The sequence below is a fragment of the Lipotes vexillifer genome, unplaced genomic scaffold (genome assembly GCF_000442215.2).
Source record: "Lipotes vexillifer unplaced genomic scaffold, Lipotes_vexillifer_v1.1 scaffold442, whole genome shotgun sequence".
NCBI lineage: Eukaryota > Metazoa > Chordata > Mammalia > Artiodactyla > Lipotidae > Lipotes > Lipotes vexillifer.
The window spans coordinates 859,857-879,001 of NW_006790311.1; the positions used below are offsets into that span (position 1 = coordinate 859,857).

The following is a 19,145-nucleotide window of genomic DNA, read 5'->3' on the forward strand; positions in this document are numbered from 1 at the left end:
CCATATGTTGTCTAGCTCATTGAAGATGCTCAATATGGGAGTGGGTGGATGAATGAGTGCAGTCCTTTGGACTGGGTAATAGGCAGTTCTGATGTTTGTAGTAATAACAGTAACCTTTCTGCCATTGGGGCTCTTCCAGTCATTGGCAAGTGCCCCCATCAGTGACTTATAGACTTAACAACCCTATTCCTCAGCATACACTGTTGAAAGACATTCTCCTCCAGCTACACTACAATGTTGTTTCTGTCTTATGTGGCATGCTCTTATCCTACAGCTTTTCACACTTTTACAGTGATTATTTCTTTGTGTCTTCCATTAGCCTTGTTCCAGCCCTGGTCCTTTCTTGAGACCAGTGTTTAATCTACCCTAGTATTGCTAGTTTAGTACAGGATGTAGATCGTACTTGTAGACATTAGATTGATATTGGAAGAGTATAGAGGAGGGCAATAACTTGGCTTTATGGTATTGGTAAGTGTTAGAGGGAGTAGAAAACCACTATTTTGCAACCATGTTATTCAAGATTGGTTTGGGCAAGAATTGTTAATTGATGCTAAATCTAGGGGAGAGGACTTGATGAGCAGGATATTTGCCTGGTCTCAGAAATGTCTGCCCACCGATTACTTATTAGTTGCAAGGAGAAAAATTTGCAACCATACAATGGAGCTGCATAACACCTTGACTGAATATGTAAAATTGACATCACCAGCAAGGTGAGACAGACATCACATGCCTCTGGATGTAATACCTGGAAGGGCACACCGTCACTTATGTGATATTCCTGCCAAAAATATGTAACCTGGGACCTAATCATGAGGACACAAACCTAAATTGAGGGCATCCCGTAAAATAAGCGACCTGTATACTTCATAAAGGAAGACACGCTAAGGAGCTGTTCCTGATTAAAGGAGACTGAAGAGATATGAGAGCTAAATGCAACATGTGATTCTGAACTGATGTCTGATACTTGAGGGGTAAAAATGCTATAGAGGGCATTACTGAGACAAATGGGGAAATTGGAATATGGACTGTAGATTAAACTATTTCAATATTTAATTTCTTTAATAGATAACTATATCTGTATATTTCCTAAGAACAATATTGTCCTTAGGAAATATACACTGAACAATTAAAAGTAGAGACATGACACAGCAACCTACTCAAATGATCTAAAAAAATGTGTGTGTGTATATATATATATATATATATATAAACAAGAATAAATAGCAATGTGGCAAAATAGCTGGTGAATCCCGAGAAAGGGTATTAGGGAGTTCTCCGTTCTTGTAGCTCTTCTGTAAATTGGGAATTATTTCAAAATAGAAAAATTTCAAGGGTCCCCTAAGCTTTGTAGCAAACTAAGTACCGTGATATCCACTGTTATTTCATCACTTTCCTGTATGTAACTTTGGAAAGTCTTCTGATCCAAAATCTTCCCTCTTTAAAAATAATACTCTTGTGTATAGGGAATCAAAGACTCCATCTGGGGAATTTGTACCATCTCAAAGCTAGATGCTCGAATTCAACAAAAGAGAGAGGAGCAGCGTCGAAGAAGGGCAAGCAGTGTCCTGGCTCAGAGGAGAGCCCAGAGTATAGAGAGGAAGCAAGAGAGGTAAGGAGTGGAGGCTGATGTCAGAAAACATCTGAATTCCCTTCTGTGGGCACTTTAGGAAGTGATTAAACTTAGTATAGAATTCAGACACTACATAGTGACTTGGAGTTTCAATACCCCATTATTTGTCTTTTGTACTTTCTCCCCCAAAAAAGTTACAGGTGATTTCCCCCCACTCCCCTCATATTGAATTAAACTGGTGTCTAGCAGTAATCCTTGTTCAAAATGTCGTGGTGTTTAAAAGAAATCAGGATGGTGAATAGAGAGCCATAAAAAAATTACTTGGATTGGTGGATACTTCTAGGAGTGCCTGTGTGGATTTTGATAGAAGAACCTCAGACATCCTCTTCTAGTCTCCAGTCTTGGAATTTAGAAAATATAGTTTGTTGTGTGTTTGTTTTTTTAAGAAAAACTGCTTCTCTTGAAATATTTTTAGCCTTTTCTTATTGACATTAGGGAGAACAGTAGGTGCTGGAAAAATAATATGCCAACAAAAGATATAAAAAGGAGAGCTACTGAATGACACTATGGAAATAGCCTGTATGCCTTTTAAGCTAAATACATGTGGTCTTTTCCAGTGAACCACGTATTGTTAGTAGAATTTTTCAGTGCTGCGCTTGGAATGGTGGAGTATTCTGGGTAAGTTCTTTTTCGTCAAATTCCAGGTGGCTTATAAGCATCTTTATTCAGATTATATTGGTGTTCATGGTTCTCAGCTGTCTTCTTGAAACTGAGACAGGTAGCTTTCACCTGCTAATACATGCTTAAGGCCATGACTCAGGATTCTGTGCACCTTCACTCGTTTTATTCCCACTCAGAGAAAACTTGTATGTAAATGTCAGGAATAGATAGCCCTGAATATACACTTTTTTCTTAAATGACTTACTCACAAGTTTTAATGTTAATAGGTAACAATTTCTTGTTAATAGGTAACAATTTCTTTCATTGTCTGGACATTTTGGTTAATAGCAACTATGGGGGCTCAGAGGGGAAAGAGATGGATATGGGCAAGGTTCTCCCTTTGTCTGGTCATAGCAATGTCCTCGAATTGATTACTATTGAAACTCACACCAGAAGGTTGCCTACAGCTGACTGAGAACCAACACAGGCTTAAGTGAAATTTGAGTACTTTGAAGAACAAATAGTTAAGTATTTTCTTGGACTTGAAATTCAGTATAATTCAACTTGTTAATCTAAACATTTCACAGATGTTTTTAGGTGTTAGCTTTAATTAATAAAATATGACTGTGTACTTAGTATATGCCTGTAGTTTGGCGTGACTACTAATTGAAATGTTCTTCTAGTCCCCCAGAAGTTTTACTGTTTTCATAGGCAGTGTCAGGTTTGTACTCCTCAGCTGGAGAATTGGGAAATAGAACTGAGTCCAATTTTGGTACCACTTCAGGGCTACTAATTTGTAAAAGACACTTCCATCTGGAAAATAATTACACTGAAACTTGGAACTCCTGTTTTAAAGAAGGGCTTTTAATGTTTACCTTATTTCCTCTCTCCTTTAGTTCAGTCTCCTTTTGTTTTATCGAGTGTTTATTCCCGTGCTTCAGTCAGTAACGGCCCAAATTATTGGTAAGTATGTCCATTGCCGAGGTGGGAGGTGTTTCCCTGTGTCTCCCTCAGTCTATTGAATACTTCCTCTGTACCTGCAGCTTTAGATGTTTTTAACTCAAATCTCTCAACAACCCTTTGGGTATTGTTACAGATAGCATTTTATAGATGAGGAAATGGAAATTGGTTACCAAGGTTAAACCATTAGTAAGTGGCATAACTGGGATTTGAACCAGGGTGGTGTCCTGCATACAGTGTACTGCTGGTCACTGACATATCAGTCACCACCCGGTAAGCAGTTTTGTCTCAAGGTAAGCAGCACATCTCCATGGCTACTCTGAATGGGAGTTGTGGCCAGAATTTGGTGTGTCTATGAAGAATAAGACTCTCTGAAATAGGTGCAGTGATGTGCTGGCAGGAAACAAAGATGTATGTGTGTGGAGTAGGGGTTGCATATTTAGTCTTCTGGTTTTCCATTTCTCCAGTTAAACTAATAAGCCTTTCCGCCTTTCTTAGGTGATCCGTCACTACATGGGGATGTTTGGTCGTGGCTCGAGTTTTTCCTCACGTCAATTTTCAGTGCTCTTTGGGTGCTCCCCCTGTTTGTGCTTAGCAAAGTTGTGAATGCAATTTGGTTTCAGGTAGGTCCAGGGCAGAATGGAGTCTGGGTTTTATGGCATAATGGATCGCCAGGTGGCAGGTTTCAGCCTGCGAAGTTAGTGGCCATGTAGGGAGCGATTTCACCGCCTTAACTTTTCTTGGTCAAGCAGCCAGTGGGTGATCTCTGTGCTCTTGTAAAATGGAATTATCCTCTCAGGTCTCCAGAGCATCTCATGGCCAGATGTCCAGGGGCTTTTCTCCCCTGGCAGGTCTCATGGAAGATCAGTGACCTTAGCTTTGGGGCTGGATATTGAGGCCATTTAATTCATGTTTTGGTAAGCTCCTTTGTCTCTTACAGGATATAGCTGACCTGGCCTTCGAGGTATCAGGGAGGAAGCCTCACCCATTCCCTAGTGTCAGCAAAATAATTGCTGACATGCTCTTCAACCTTTTGCTGCAGGCTCTGTTCCTCCTCCAGGTGAGACTGGCCTTCTGGGCACATGGAGCAGATTAAGAAAAGAAGATTCACTAGAGGGAGCGTCACAAAGGGTGTCACATTTATACTCAGATATGTTTAGGGGAGGCAATGATTTGTAAATCATTTTTTTCACAGAAACTAGAGACTTAAAATCATAAAATGGTAAAGAAACATGAATTTGCCTGCTCCTCCCTGCCACCCTGAGCATTCTTCACTCTCCTGCTATTTAGAAACTTGAGAAGCAACTATCAGGCTATCTAGGTAGAGAGTGATGACTCAGAGTGGCAGGTGAACAGTGTCAGGTCTCTGAAGCTTTGGAATTAAGATTTTCCATACTTGTTCTTCAGGGGATGTTTGTGAGTCTCTTTCCCATCCATCTTGTTGGTCAGCTGGTTAGTCTCCTGCATATGTCTCTTCTCTACTCACTATACTGCTTCGAATATCGTTGGTTCAATAAAGGTAAGCCTGTCTAAAGAAACTCAGAACTTGGAGGCCCAATTTGGAAATGGTGCTGCTAAGTAGACTTCTTAAATTCTTCAATACTTAGGCCCTTGGCAAACTGTCTTTGGAATGAAGCAGCCTTTTTGGCAAGAGAGGACTTACATTTGGTTTGGGGAGTTAACCCTTAACTTTGTTGTTGGGGAATGTAGCAGTGTAGCATCATCCTTATGGAGCTTAATGTCACGTAGCTCTGACAGCCATAAGGTGGCATAAATGAGCACGAGTTATTTTGAATTAGAGAAATTAATATGACGTTGGTGCATACAGATTATTTTGGGGGATATTTTGAAAGTCCTTGGCATATTTGGGTGTGGTTGGTTGAAAGGGGTTAATTGATTCCTAGAGGATAGCTGCCTTTTTTTGATTCTTGCTTTGTTCAAGACTAAGACTTACAAAGGATTCTGGTGTTGTAATTCAGAATTCACTTAGCCTGCCAGTTTTGAAATTGTGATTGTTCAATTGTAAAAGCTTCGCATAGAAGCTTTATCAGATTTGGACAATTCTAATTTATATGCTTTAGTTGTATTCTAAATGGCAGGTCTGTACCTACAACTCAAACCTCAAATAAATTGTCTACCATATTTAGTCATTTGACTAAAAGGAAATATGCAGTCTAATTGTATTGGCTCCTTGTTTAGGAATTGAAATGCACCAGCGATTGTCAAACATAGAAAGGAATTGGCCTTACTACTTTGGATTTGGTCTGCCCTTGGCTTTCCTCACAGCAATGCAGTCCTCCTACATTGTCAGGTAATTTGACTGTAGGGACTTGAAGGGGACTGGTAAAAATACTCAGTGTAGGGAGCACCTTCTGTATGCCTGGTTCTGTGCTAGGCATTCTGCATTCTTATTTGGCCATCAGGAGGTCTGTAGGATTTTTTCTCCCTGACGGATAGTCATAGACATTTGTCAGTTAGCTTTTTTTTTTTTTTTGCCCCGTTTTGCGGCATGCTTAGTTCCCCAACCAGGGATCGAACCCGTGTCCCCAGCAGTAGAAGCACGGAGTCCTAACCACTGGACCGCCAGGGAATTCTCAGCATTAAAATATAGTCTGCATGATCATATATGCCATATTCTTTCTTCTGTTTTGCTTCCTGGAACAATGTTAAACATAGCTAGTGCTTAGAAAAATCCTTTTTTTTTTTTTTAAAAAAGATGTGTTTGATACATTAAGGGTCCATCAAGCCATGATATTTAGCTCTGGAGGCAAAGAACTTTGGGCTTCTGATATCTTCAAAGTCATGGCTGTTTTGAAAGTGACTAATTTTTTCTTTTTTTTCTTTTTTTAAACAGTGGCTGCCTATTCTCTATCCTCTTTCCTTTATTCATTATCAGCGCCAATGAAGCAAAGACCCCTGGCAAAGCATAGTAAGTATTAGTCAGTATTAACTAAAATGTATTAAGTTTTTTTGGTCTAAAGTGTTGGGGCCATAACACTGCAATCATGTGAATGAGACATTTTTGTTAAGGTTTTTTAAAAATAACCTTACATTGCAGGAAACTATTAATATACAGTTCAATGAGAGAAACACTTCTGGGATGTATCCCAAAATTTTCCCCATGCATATGTGCACATATGTGTTTCAGAAATTGCTGCTATTATACATATTCTTAAAATGTAACAGTTCACCGAATAAGGCACTTATACCTGTAGTTGAGCTCATTTTGTAAGAATGGCCAACTTTTTAAAAATAGTGGGCCATGTGTTCTGGCTACAGGAGTTTATTGATAATGACAGTAAAACAAAGTATTTTAAAATGAATCTTTAGTAACACTAGCACTCTGAAAGTTTTATCACTTCAGAGAAAAGCCCAATCTTTTGATCAATTTTGGTTAAGTCAGTGAGGATACACTTACTAGAAATTTCCAATCTGCTTTGGGTTCTTGCATGTTCTTGCTATCCAGTAAATGCTAGGTGTGTATCTTAATGTAACTTTCTCTTGAAGCCCTCCTGAAAATGAAATACACATAGCATATGATATCTTCAGACATAGCTTGAAGTTTGTACCCTAGAAAGGTACTTCTTGAATCAGAATTAATCTAAAATAGAACTTTATTTCCTCTAAGCCCTGATACTGCAAATGGTGATACTACCGCACTCCTGACAGGACCCAGTGCATTCTTTAGTTGCTGCCTGTTTAATCTGTGTGTCTAACCTCTCTACTTGCTTGATCAAATTTCTGGTGTCTTGTTTTCCCCTGTATCATTTTAAATTGAAAGTAGTCAAGTAAGTTGTCAAATAATTAAAACAATTTTGCTCAACTCGGGGTGTCTAACAGGTTGGGTCTCTTTTGCCTTTTAGCCTTTTCCAATTGCGCCTCTTCTCCTTGGTGGTTTTCTTAAGCAACAGACTCTTCCACAAGACGGTCTACCTGCAGTCTGCCCTGAGTAGTTCAACTTCTGCAGAGAAGTTCCCCTCACCACACCCATCTCCTGCCAAACTGAAGGCTGCTGAGGGCCACTGAGTCGCCTGCCACCCAGAGGGGATGGGTGGGATTGGAAGGATGCCGCGTCAGCTCTTTTTCTTGTTCACCTCCCCGACCAGGGAAGGCAGGACCCACTCTGCCAAGGGCCCTGTGCATATTCCCTTCTCTCTGAGGAATCGGGAATTTTGTGTCTGGTGCACGTAAGGCAGAATCGTCCTGACACCAGTATGGATTTTAAACACCGGTGAGTCTGAAAGGACCACAGGTTTTTCTGCAGCTCTTTTCTAGCATTTGCCAGCCCCCGTGCCTGGACTGATTTGAATACTTTTTCTCCCTGTGCCATTTATCCTCCCACCTCCCCTTCCTGCCTTCCACCACCCTTGGATGAATGGATTTTTGTAATTCTAGTTGTTGTATTTTGTGGACCTGTTGTTTTGGTTTTTCTGTGAAGCACATATATTGGACGTGGGAAGTAAAGGAGACTCTGCTGCTCCTGTTCACTCCCGTTATAGCCATCACTGTCTTGTTTCCTGTAACTCAGGCTAGATTTGGTCTCTTGCTCCACTGCAAAAAAAAAAGCCTGAAGAGATGGGACAGGAGGAAAGACCTCACAGCCAGATCTGCTGGGTTTTGAGGAGTGGTTTTCTTTCTTCCCCTTGAAGGGGAAAAAGCTTTTTTCACTGGTACATTTAAAGCTCCCATAGCTATAGGGAGGTACCAATTTTGGACAAGTGCCACTGCAACACAGAATGCTCAGAGAACCTGAACTTTTAAACTCTGGAGGTCTGAACTTTATTGTTGGCCACTGCTTGGTCTGTCTGGTATTTCAAAGGAATATTGGGTGCTGCAAATAGGAACTGAAGGGGGGTAAACTTTAAACCCATTAAACCTGTGATTGGTTGGTGTTTTCCTGTCATTTTAAAGAGACTAAATTTGGGGGGAGGGGCAGGTGTCAAAGCACTTGCACAGTTTTAAGACATCACAAACATGAGCTTGTTTCCCACAAATGTGTAATGGTTGAAATTTACAAGTTGTCACTTCAAGAAACATACGCGTGGAACCCAGGACTTTGTCTTGGATAATTTGGAAGATTAGTTCTGAAAAATGTTCCCTGAAGAAGTTTGGGTTATGTGATTATAATCATGTTAACATCTGGTGAAAGAATTTCGGATTGAGTTGTTTTAAAGTCTATATGTGCGTCTGTCCTGTGTACTCATGAAGGAAGAGAGGGCCTTCTAGACTTCAAGAACTGAACATTCTCATTAGGGAAGAGATTAGACATTTGGTTAACAGAAACCTTTACTATGTACAGGACAAAATAAGGATTTAAAAATCGTTGCCAGCAGATGTGAACCAAGTTTGGATACAGAGGTTTTAAAATAGTGGGTATTTTGGAAGTAGGTGTTTCCAGCTTGTGAACAAAAAATTGTAAAAGACAGTTTAAGGTTTATTTTCAATACCCCTCTGGTCATTTGACAGCAGTATTGCAGAGAACTACTTTCAGGTTGCCGAGGGGTGGTTGAAGACCTCAGTACTTCATCAGCTTGCAGCTGATCAGCGACTGCCTTACTTAAGATTAGTTGTTGTAGTTTTTAAAATGAGATTAAAATGGCCACATCTGTGCTGCCTGAAATTTGTTATTTGTGTCAGCTAAGCTGGTCTTACAAGGGTGAGGGAAGTTGAGTAGAGGAAGGCAAGTGATATTATCCAGCACTGTGCCTGGCTGTAGAAAATGTTTTAAGTCACTGGATGTGAGGAATCTGTAAAGTTTTATTAGTGTAACTGAGAGGCCAGGCCTGTACAAAGGCTAGATTACCAAGTGTCTATTGTTGTAGGTATTCCTAATTTCATGAGATGTACACAAAAGCAGTGTAAACTTCTCTTTTCACTAGCATCTGGGCAGTGAGGGCAGCGATTAGGAATATTGGGATCAAAGGGAGAGTAGGCTCTGTTTTTGCCAAGTTCAGAATGGCAGTTTAAGGCAGACTAATAGTAACAGAAAATAAGGGAGGGCACATCACTACAGACGAAAGTGAGAGCTTGAGTTTCAGTCATACAGCCAGGAAGATCTAAGGAATCATGTTCACAAATCTCTCTTCAGGGACAGACATCACAGCTTGGACAGGTATGTGTGTTGAAAACACGACCCTTTTATCCTATCTAGAGCTGAGTTGTCCATTATAGTAACTCTACAGAGTAAATGCTTTCTAGACCTGAGTATGTTAAGTCTGTTGGAAACTTTTAAATGGACAGATTCATGCACTGACTTGTTCACTGCTCTGCACTTGGTAAGGGGCCAAGAGAAAATTTAAGAAAAATTGTGACAAACTGGAATAAACCCAGAAGAGGGCAACTAATGGTTAGGGGTTTGTGAACCACCTTAAAGGATAACTTCTGTGGGAATAAAAGGGCAACTGTAGTTGTTCACTGTTCATTTTCCGTCCACTGACTTTCTGGTTATAGAAGTAGCACATCTGTCCAGCTTCTGTGCTCCGTGGTTGCCTGTGTGGAGGTTGCTCTGGTAGCCGTTACTGGCTCTTCATAGTGATGGAAGGCTGTCCAGCAGTCATCTCACCACCCGCCTCTTTGCCCCCACCCTAACATCCCTCCTGTGCCATCATTCAACCCACAGAAGCTATAAGGAAGCTGACTCCAGGTCAGTGTAAGTTCGGTCTTTTTAACAATGAGAGCCGTACATTCAGTGAAATATTTTGGACAAACCTAAAGCAAGTCCATAGAACCAGTAAAGGATCAAGTGAGGGGAACAGATGACTTAATTACGTAACAGTTATTTGAGCGCCTTCTCTGTCAGGCTCTGCAAGGCACTGGGGATTCAAGGGTGAACCAAAAAGATGACTGCTGTCCTCTTGGACCTAACAATATGGTGTAGGAGACTGAGAAATGATCAAATTCTTAAGAATTACGTGTTCAAATAACTATTATTTTCCATAGGTCTCAAAGTTGGATAAAACATTGGAATTCAGAGAATCTTTGAGTAGGACAAGAGATTATGCCATGTGTTTAGGCTTCCATCCTTGGACTCATTCTCTGATTTCAAGTTTAAATGTTGTACCTTCAGACCTGTGGGACAAAGAGTAACCATTTGATCAAATAAGTAGTTCTTAACTATGGGTTAACAGCAGCATCATTTCAGGAGCTTTTCTAAGATACACAGTAACCCCACCTGGACCTGGAGGAAATTTAAGTAATTCTAGAAATAAAAGTTAACAAATTCTAATAACTACTTTCATAGAAACTTGGTAAACTATTGCATCCATGGAATAAGAACAGATTGTGAAAAGGGGACAGAATAGGACGGTTCTTGGCAATTAAAACAGTTGTGGAAATAAAATGAGATGGCTTATAGAAGTGATGCCGAGGATGCTAAATTAGAGAACTACAACGTAAAATTGAGGAAATTTCTCAGAACAAAGAGCAAAAAGAGTAAGACATGGAAAAAGTTAAGAATCGTGGAGGTATCCAAGAATCAGATCTGACATTTGTTTCAGAAAATGAGAACAGAAGCATGGAGACAATAAAATCAGGAAATTTTCGGGACTTGCGATGAAAACTGGACTTTTCATATGGATGCTTTTCACTGCCAAGTGAAAAGCAATGAAAGGAAAAAAAACCCCCCAAAACCAGATGGGATCTCTATGGAGAAACACCAGGAAAATAGGTTACCTCCAAGAGACTGCCTCACATTGCTACTAGACTTCTCAAGAACAACTCTGAGAAATAGAAGATAAAATTGTAATGCCTTGAAAGTATGCTTTTATGTGTGCTTGTCTGTATATGGGATGGGTGGGTCCCAATTTCGTTCTTAGAACTCTAAACCTAGCTGTGCTATCAAGGACAAAATAAAGGCATTGTTTGCTTTCCATTCAGCTTTTCTGAAAAAGTTACTTGAATCTATCAAAGTGAAAATTCCAAGAAATAGATGACTAATTAAAACAAACACCCAACCAAACAACATGAAACAATGGAATCAGAGTGCATTGAGAAGAAATCTTGGTAGTACAGCTATACAGCATACTTGGAAAGGTGGGTTCTGGGGAGAACATCTTCAAGAAGAAAACGTTCTGTTACTCTGGTCTGCTCCAGGTGAGATGAAGACATGTTTCTTTCGATCAATAATATAAAAGAGGTAAGTAGACACTTCAGGAAAGACCAAAAGCTCCACAGGAATGACAACAACTACAAAGCAAGCTAAAAATAGCATTATTTTAAGCAACTGATAGGACTGTAAAAAGTTTTTCAGAACCAAATCAAAACTTCTGGTCCAATAAGTCAGGAGGGAGAGAGATTAACTGATACCCTGAATGTTCGTGTATAATCTCTGGGTTTATAATAACTATAATTTTCCCCATGATTTTGCCATCCTGACTTTTACTTATAGATAAGCCTTTCCCTATCAACTGATATTAAAGAATCATCCTAAAAATAGCATTGGATTTTTTAGAAATCGTTATTGGAGTACAGTTGATTCTTGGCTTAGATTTTGAACTTTATTCTTTAGTAGTATATTTTGACTTCTGAAAAAGTTGACTTAATTGTACCACCTGGAAAGTTTAACATATCCCTTTAAGAAACAGGTTTAGTAATTCAAAAAAAAAAACAAACCTCGATATCTTAAATGTTCTTGAAGCAGTATTTTTTTTTAATGGAATCTAATTTTAATTCCTTTTTTTTTTTTAAAGAAAAACTCGTTTTGAAGAAGCATGTGCTTGAAGTTTTGCAGTTCCTTCAGGTTCAGCTTCATTTTCCTTCTGTTAATGAAATTACACTGAACACATTATAAATACAAAACGAAAAAGCAGATCTACTGACTCATCCTGGGGTGAACCTGGTCGTGTAAATTTTGAAAACTACACGTGATTTTGAAGTACTGATTTAATACGCTTTCAGTAAGTTTGGTCGGTTGCATTCAACAGTAGAGTAACCGCGAAGAGAAAGGAGTGCCGCTGGCACTAAATTTGAACAGTTGCCGGATGCTCCCATTTTTGTCGGTGTGGCTCGTGCTCACTGAGATGTGTAGGGAGTGGGAAGTGCGTGTCCGAGAGGTGATGGAATTGGCTGCTGAAACTTCGCCCGCTTCCGTGCCTTCAAGCAACGTTTCTTTGTGTGTGAGGAGAAGGGGAAGAGAGGCAGTTAGGGCAGCTTTCACTGGCAGGTTACTTACAAAGGGGTGAGCAAAGCACCGCCAGGCTGCAAGCTGGTTCCAGGAAGAAGCCTGTCTACGCTTTGGGAGGACCGCCTCTGCGACCGTGGGGGACTCAGCCCGCGGCGTAGATTCTTCCCACCGAATCCCGACGACCCCTTTAGCCCTAGGCATGCTCATTCACGAGGTCAGGGGCTTAAGGGAAATAAATGCCTCGTGACATTTGCAGGGCTCTTGTCCATCGCAGTTTACCGGAGCAGAGTCAAACAGCTCTTGAGCGAACTGTCAGACAAGATCTTGCACAAGATGTAGAGGTATGGACCGGGAAGCGATTGAGGTTTCATTGAGAATAGGTAGAAAATTCTTCCCACCTCTCCTTTAACCTTATATTAGGCAACATCAACTTCTACCTATAAAGAAACGAAACTCTCAGAAAGGGAGGCGAGCGACCTCAGCCCGCCTTTTCGGGATTTGTAGTTTCTGCCCATTCCTTCGCGTAGTTTCCGCTTCTTGTCACGTGACTGTGCTAAACGCGCCACAGCTTCCGCTCGCGACTCCTTCGCGGCCCGCAGACCGACACGTCACTGCTCGGCCCTCAACCAAACTGCTCCGAGTGTGTTCTTTCCGCGCTCTCGCTCTCACGAGCCGGCCTATCATGGCTCGGCGGTTGCACGAAGTCCCGCCTTCCGGCTACCAAATGATACCTGTTTGTCCAGTTAAAAAGTGGGAGCGCGGCTTCGTCCACGCCTCCGAGTCTGACAGACAGTTGCGTCATCCTATCGCTCTCTTCAAGTGTCGTATTGGCCCTGGGTCAACCAATGGGGAGAGGTCCGGGAGGCGGACCCGACGCTGCCAGGGTTGGGTGCGCCGCTGAACGGATGGCAGGGGGAGGCGAGCGGATTCTTGAGGAGCCCGAGTTAGGTGAGAAGACCCTAGGATATAGCTTGAGGGTTAGGGGCAAATGCAGTCCAAGGCGCTGGTGGGGCTTTAACGGCGTCAGGCGTGGGCGTGGGCGCGGGCGCAAGCAGAGTCTGAGGCCTTGCAGAGAAGGGGGCGTGGGGCGTGTGGGGGACGACCTGGAATGGAAGGATGGCGGGGGTCTAGGATGGGGCGGGCGCTTAGGCTAGGAGGGCATGGAAAAGATCGGACCCTGGGACTAGTCCTGGAGGGGATGGCGCTCAGGATGCTGAGGCGGTGGGGTGTCCCGCGCTGGGTGGTGTCCGGGGTGTTGCATTTCGTGAAGGTGGGAGACGGAGTGAGGAGGGACGCGCAGGAGTGAGCAGAAGTGGGGGAGGGTGGGGCTAGTGTGAGAAAGCGTGTGGGCCAGCAGGTGGTCAGGTTGCCGTCTTCGGAACTAGAGCCAGGGTGGGACAGGGGGCCACAGCTTGCCGGCACAGGCGAGGTGGAGGACAGATGCCAGGTGCTTTAAGGAAAGTGGCTTTGCCTTTATTTGCTTTAGCGGTGTGCGAACACGACCAGAAAGCACAGCATGGAAACTCCCTTAAGGTCCTGGCCTAAATTACCAGCTCCTTTACTCAGTTTTCAGGTAGAGGTTCTAGTACTACTCATTTCGTCCGCTTAGTCTTCTAGGCGTGTGGCTCATATCAGCTCAGCGGTGGTAAGTTTTCCTGTTACAGGCGTGGGAGAAAACAAGTACAAACCTGAGGGATGTGACTGGATTAGGGACTTCCTGGAGTTAGGTGTTTAGTTTTGATTTCAAGATAAGGTTTTCCTTTGGGATTAGGATTAAATGTAAAACCACCCCTCTGGGACAGTTATGGAAAAGATGCTTGACTTCCCACAGTTGGAGCTAGAAATATATGATTCTTCATGCCTTCCACCCTGTCCAGTGTTATTTTTTCCGCTCCTTTCCTCTAGTAATAGTGGGAGAAAGATCAGGAAGGATCCAGGTTCCTTTTTTTCCCCTGCAGTCTTGTACAGTGTTGCATATTCTTTATTATCATATTCTTTGTCACTTAGCCCTTGACCAGTTTATGGTTTAAGAAAGCAGTGCTGTCTTAAACAGAAAGAGCTAACCTCCTAATTAGTGCTGATAAATCTTGTCCGCCAAGTGATCACTATTCTGAATGGTCTACAGCCTGCTTCCCTCAACATTTTATTTTAATATAGTACCCCACCCCCCCCCCCCCCCCCCCCTAATTAGTGCTGATAAATCTTGTCCGCCAAGTGATCACTATTCTGAATGGTCTACAGCCTGCTTCCCTCAACATTTTATTTTAATATAGTCCCCCCCCCCCCCCCCACCCCCCAGCCCAACCTTTCTTTGCTTTAGTAGGAAAATTTTATTCTCTTTTCCTTCCAGATTGTCATCTGATTCCATGAGCTGTCTCTGGGATCAGTGGCTTAAATCAGCAGTGTCAATTCCAGGATGCTTTGAGACAGCTGATGGGAAGTGGGTGTAGATCTGAGCAGTAGTTATAGTGTGATGTAAGCGATTGAAAGTGCAGTGATCTATGTGTATCTCCCTCTCTTTCTGAGTGCATGACTGTACCTGCATTAGTGAGTGAGCAGTCATGCTCTCTAGTTGACCCTACAACCCCACTAGGATTTGGAACAGAAAGTTTGCAGCCAGTCAGTTGAAGCTGAAATTTAGGGCTGTAAACTGTGCTGATTCAGTCATGACTTCTATTTCTCAGCCTTCTGCTTTCACTTCTGTGCTCATTCCCTGCTTTCTTTCATACATTCCTGCATTTTCTTGAATGCTCTGTTTCTCCATTTAATTATTCTTTTCTGTATTTCCAGTCTTCCCTGTTTTCTTTGCATGTCTTCCTCCAACCCCCTTTTTTTGTGTTTCTTCTTTACTCCTGTTGTACCACACTGTTGCCAATTGTGCTTATGTGCTTGTTAGCTGCGAGGACTGGGAAACAGAATTGTGGTGATAGAGTCTCATTCATTTTCGTCCTTGACTCACAGACCTGACGTGCCTACTTACTTGCCAGTTGGTCATAATTCAGGCTTGGCTTGGGTATTAGTATTAGCCTTGACCCTCTCTGGTGTGTGCATTACTCCTGTTTCTGTGTTTCTCTACCACCGTAAAATATGAAACTGAATTAGGTAAATTGAAGGTGTTTAATATCTTATGGTCTTGACTTTTCCATTTTAGCTATTTGAGTGTCATCTGTTGCCACCCATTGATGTCAAGATGACCAAGCTGGGATTTTTACGGTTATCCTATGAGAAGCAGGACACACTTCTGAAGCTTCTAATTCTGTCAATGGCTGCTGTGTTATGTGAGTGTGCATGTGGACCTCTCTTTCTTCAGATATGGAAAGGAGAAAATCTTGAAAAATCAACAATGGCTCTCTTAAATGCCTTGTTTTTTTCCAGCAGATTGCAATGTGTTCTTTTTACTGTTCTCAATCAGTAGAATTTTGTGAAAGCAAAATAAAAGAAACACAAGGATTATAAAAGTTGGGACTAGTGATCATCTGGGAAAGAATGAGAAGCACGCTGTACTAATTCTGTTTTCTTTTAGGACTGAAAGAGATACCGGGGACTCTGAGATACTGAATTTTGTAAAAGATACTTGTCTTTTGTGGTTGCCTGCCTTAGTATTTCTGAAAATCTCTCCAGAACTTACTCTGTTTTCTTAGGTTTTTCTAGCTCTTCATGAGTCATAAGTAGTCTTGATTTCCTTACCTCTTAGTTTGCTTCAAACTAAGGTTTGGGGAGGTAAGGTTGTGGGGAGGGGAGGTCAACATATATACAAGATGACCATGTAAATTGGGTGCAATATTAGTAGGTGAATGTGTTGTCATAGGCCTTGATAATAAGTAGTTAAATGTGTCCTACTTAAGTGGAAATGTAGGTGTCATTGTCAGGGGAAGGCGAACTTCTTTGTTTCTTCTGTGTGGGAGGAATGGATAAATACTTTATTCAGCATCATTTTGTATTTCGTGTGACTTGTGTGCTGGATAATACTATTATCTCTATAATATTACTACCTACTGTTGTTTTTCATGGTACATTACCATTAAAATAATGGTTCTCTGGTTTTTGCAGCATTCTCCACTCGTCTCTTTGCTGTCCTGAGGTTTGAAAGTGTCATCCATGAATTTGATCCGTGAGTACCTTTGCTTGGTCTGGTATTTCGTTTGGGAAGCATTTAGGTTCATGGTTTTCAGATTCACATTCCAGTGAGCTCTCCGTAATGGGAATGGACTTTCTATACATTTTGGGGGGAAAACTCTCAAGTTTCCCAAAGGAGATAATTGTCTCCTTTTGAAACATTTCTGTTGGAATTTGAGTGAGTCTCTCAAACTCTTAAAAAGTGAGAGAGGTGTTGCTGGTGTGCCTACCACTTAAGATCTGGCTAAGCTAAGAGAAGCCTGGCTTCTCAGCTCAGTAGACAGTTAATGGTGCAGATTGAGGGAAAGGGGCCTGGGCCTGATGTGTGTTTGAGGTTCAAAAGAAAAATTATAGGTCATGAACTTGAGATCTGTGACTTTTTTCTGTTTAACAGTGAATATGATAGAAATTGGGCCTATCAGTTAAGTTGTAAGACACTGAGGAAAATTTAAAGCTGTGAGTTGGATTGGATATTTTATTAGATAAAAAGAGGCATAGGTGAAAAACATTTACTGAGCTTCATTTTGTTCCAAGAACTGTTTTACAGATTATCTGTAAATCCTTACAATGACCCTACGAGAAGGAGGTAGTGGTGTCGCCTTTCCACAAATATGGCTGAGGCTGGCAGAGACCATTCAAGGTTACACACAGAGTAAATGGAGGAGCCAGGATGTGAATCTACGTTTGTCTGTTTCTAGACACTGGAGTAACTATATTATATTACCTAACGTTAAGGCTTAATTAAAAATTTGGAGAACCAGAATCATAGGTTCTTGAAACATCATTGATATCTCAAAAATAACATATTCAGTTTATGGAGCATTGATTCAAGTTTAATACCTGCATGTATTTACAGATTTGTTGTATTGTTTTGTGTAGATATTTGAAAGCACTTTGGAGGCATACAGATCTTTTCTTTGGGGCCTCCCAAATCAGTTTTTTCTGTTTCTTGTTTTCTGTCTCATGAATGAGGAAACTTATATCCTTTTGTTTCTTGATCACCAGTCTGTTAGGGCTTTTTCTCAGACCCTCTAGGTGAGCAAACACTGAGATGAGATGGTCAGGGAAAGCAAGAGCATCTGCTCTGTAGTTGTAGAGATGGAAGGGACTGTACAGATCATGTGATTTGACACTTCTTTTTGTAGAGCAGGAAACTGAGGCCCAGGGTGTGAACCCAGGCCAGACCTTTTCCCACTAACTTGCACTTCCTCTGTCTCACTGTGCCTCTCCTACTGTTAGGTAAAGGACATGATTCTGACACACGTTGACTGTCTTCTACCCCCATCCCTTCTGTCTCCCTGACAGTTACCAAAATAACATTCATCAGCAACAACCAGAAGGATAGAGATTTCTGCCATCTGCTACTTTACTTACTTGAGCTGCTAAAACTTGACTGACCAACGAGAAAATGGGGTTAGAGGGGTGGGCAGGAAAGATGGTTAGTCATGATTATCTTTAGTGATTAAACAACTCCCTTTATTTTATTTATTTGTTTATATTTTTATTATTTCCATATATATATTTTTGTCTTTCTTTTTTATTTCTTTTTAAATGAGAAACTTAAGAGAAGGGGTTACATAGCTTGGACCTAAAGAACTGTGTCCGTATATAACTGTAAGCATTTTATGTCAAGTATTTTTTATGTAGTCTGTATTTTTATGCTACCATGGAGGTGGCATTCAGAACTATTTTAGATAACGACATGAGTAGATCTAATTACAAGTTTAAACACTTATTAAGAAGTTTGTGTTATGGAGTGGACTAAAAAATGTTCATCCTGCGTATGGTGTTACACCCACATCTTTAGAGATGCTCATCACCTAAAGTTATCCTTGTCTCCTTGCCTGTGGTATGGAAATATTCTTCTGTGTGTTCCTGTCACTTGAAAAGAGTCAAGTCTATTGGTGTCCACATTTCAGCTGTCCTGTCTTTGGAGTGCTTGAATTTTTTGACTGGGGCTAATGCCTACTACATGCCAGCCTGGTGAAGAATCCTTCTTGAGTGTTTTCTTATAAGGTTAGACTACGGTTGCATTTCCTTATGAGAGAAGCAGTGCCTTAACTGAGACAAGCATGGAGCTAGAAATGAGGAGGCTTATGGTGACGTAAAATGATTTTCATGCTTGAAATACTTTTTGGTACCAAACTGACTGTTATTGGAGTAATGATAAGTTCCTCAGTGGTGTAACCTGAGGAGCAAAAGTCACTGCAAATTGAGGCAAGTGTTTGGGTATGGAGAGGAGGAGACACAATTCATTTCTTTTTTGTTATAGGTACTTTAATTATCGGACTACCCGGTTCCTGGCTGAGGAGGGATTTTATAAATTCCATAACTGGTTTGATGACCGGGCCTGGTACCCTTTGGGACGAATCATTGGAGGAACAATTTACCCAGGTGAGGGGAACAGGATTTTTTTCCTTTGCAGCAGTAAGATATTTTTATATTATGGAACAGTGTCTTTTATTTCTAATATCTTCGTTTTGTGACACTTGTAATTTCATTCTGATTGCAGATTCCTAAAAATAGACCTTATATAGAAGGGAGAACATGTATGGGAGAGCGGGGATGGGTAGTTTTCCATAAATTCTGGACTTCTGCTTGAATCCATAGGAGAGAAATTTATAGGCCTCCTGCAGTTGCTGTATTAGTATTTTTGGCGGTTTGTCAAAACCTGTGTTATCACTTTATTGATACTTGGATTTTCCCTTTCTCTTTCCC

General features: G+C 41.3%; 2 protein-coding genes across 5 annotated transcripts in view; both read left to right on the top strand.

Moving 5' to 3' along the window:
- Nucleotides 1-8,072, top strand: part of EI24 (EI24 autophagy associated transmembrane protein) — a 12,969-nt gene extending 4,897 nt beyond the window's left edge. Inside the window, exons 3-11 of one of the 2 annotated variants that reach the window (XM_007463600.1) lie at nucleotides 1,464-1,609; nucleotides 2,188-2,248; nucleotides 3,127-3,193; nucleotides 3,689-3,813; nucleotides 4,131-4,250; nucleotides 4,598-4,709; nucleotides 5,390-5,501; nucleotides 6,045-6,119; nucleotides 7,054-7,755. In XM_007463600.1, coding sequence (XP_007463662.1) covers nucleotides 1,464-1,609; nucleotides 2,188-2,248; nucleotides 3,127-3,193; nucleotides 3,689-3,813; nucleotides 4,131-4,250; nucleotides 4,598-4,709; nucleotides 5,390-5,501; nucleotides 6,045-6,119; nucleotides 7,054-7,216 — 981 coding nt within the window. In that variant the 3' untranslated portion in view covers nucleotides 7,217-7,755. Of the gene's footprint in view, nucleotides 1-1,463; nucleotides 1,610-2,187; nucleotides 2,249-3,126; nucleotides 3,194-3,688; nucleotides 3,814-4,130; nucleotides 4,251-4,597; nucleotides 4,710-5,389; nucleotides 5,502-6,044; nucleotides 6,120-7,053 lie in introns of both variants that reach the window. The other variant, XM_007463599.1, reaches the window with a different exon arrangement.
- Nucleotides 8,073-8,521: 449 nt separating this feature from the next.
- Nucleotides 8,522-19,145, top strand: part of STT3A (STT3 oligosaccharyltransferase complex catalytic subunit A) — a 26,766-nt gene continuing 16,142 nt past the window's right edge. The window contains exons 1-4 of one of the 3 annotated variants that reach the window (XM_007463603.1): nucleotides 8,522-8,525; nucleotides 15,472-15,589; nucleotides 16,362-16,422; nucleotides 18,700-18,821. In XM_007463603.1, the coding sequence (XP_007463665.1) occupies nucleotides 15,502-15,589; nucleotides 16,362-16,422; nucleotides 18,700-18,821 (271 nt within the window). In that variant the 5' untranslated portion in view covers nucleotides 8,522-8,525; nucleotides 15,472-15,501. Of the gene's footprint in view, nucleotides 8,526-13,187; nucleotides 13,260-15,462; nucleotides 15,590-16,361; nucleotides 16,423-18,699; nucleotides 18,822-19,145 lie in introns of those variants that run through there. The other 2 variants (XM_007463602.1, XM_007463601.1) reach the window with 2 other exon arrangements.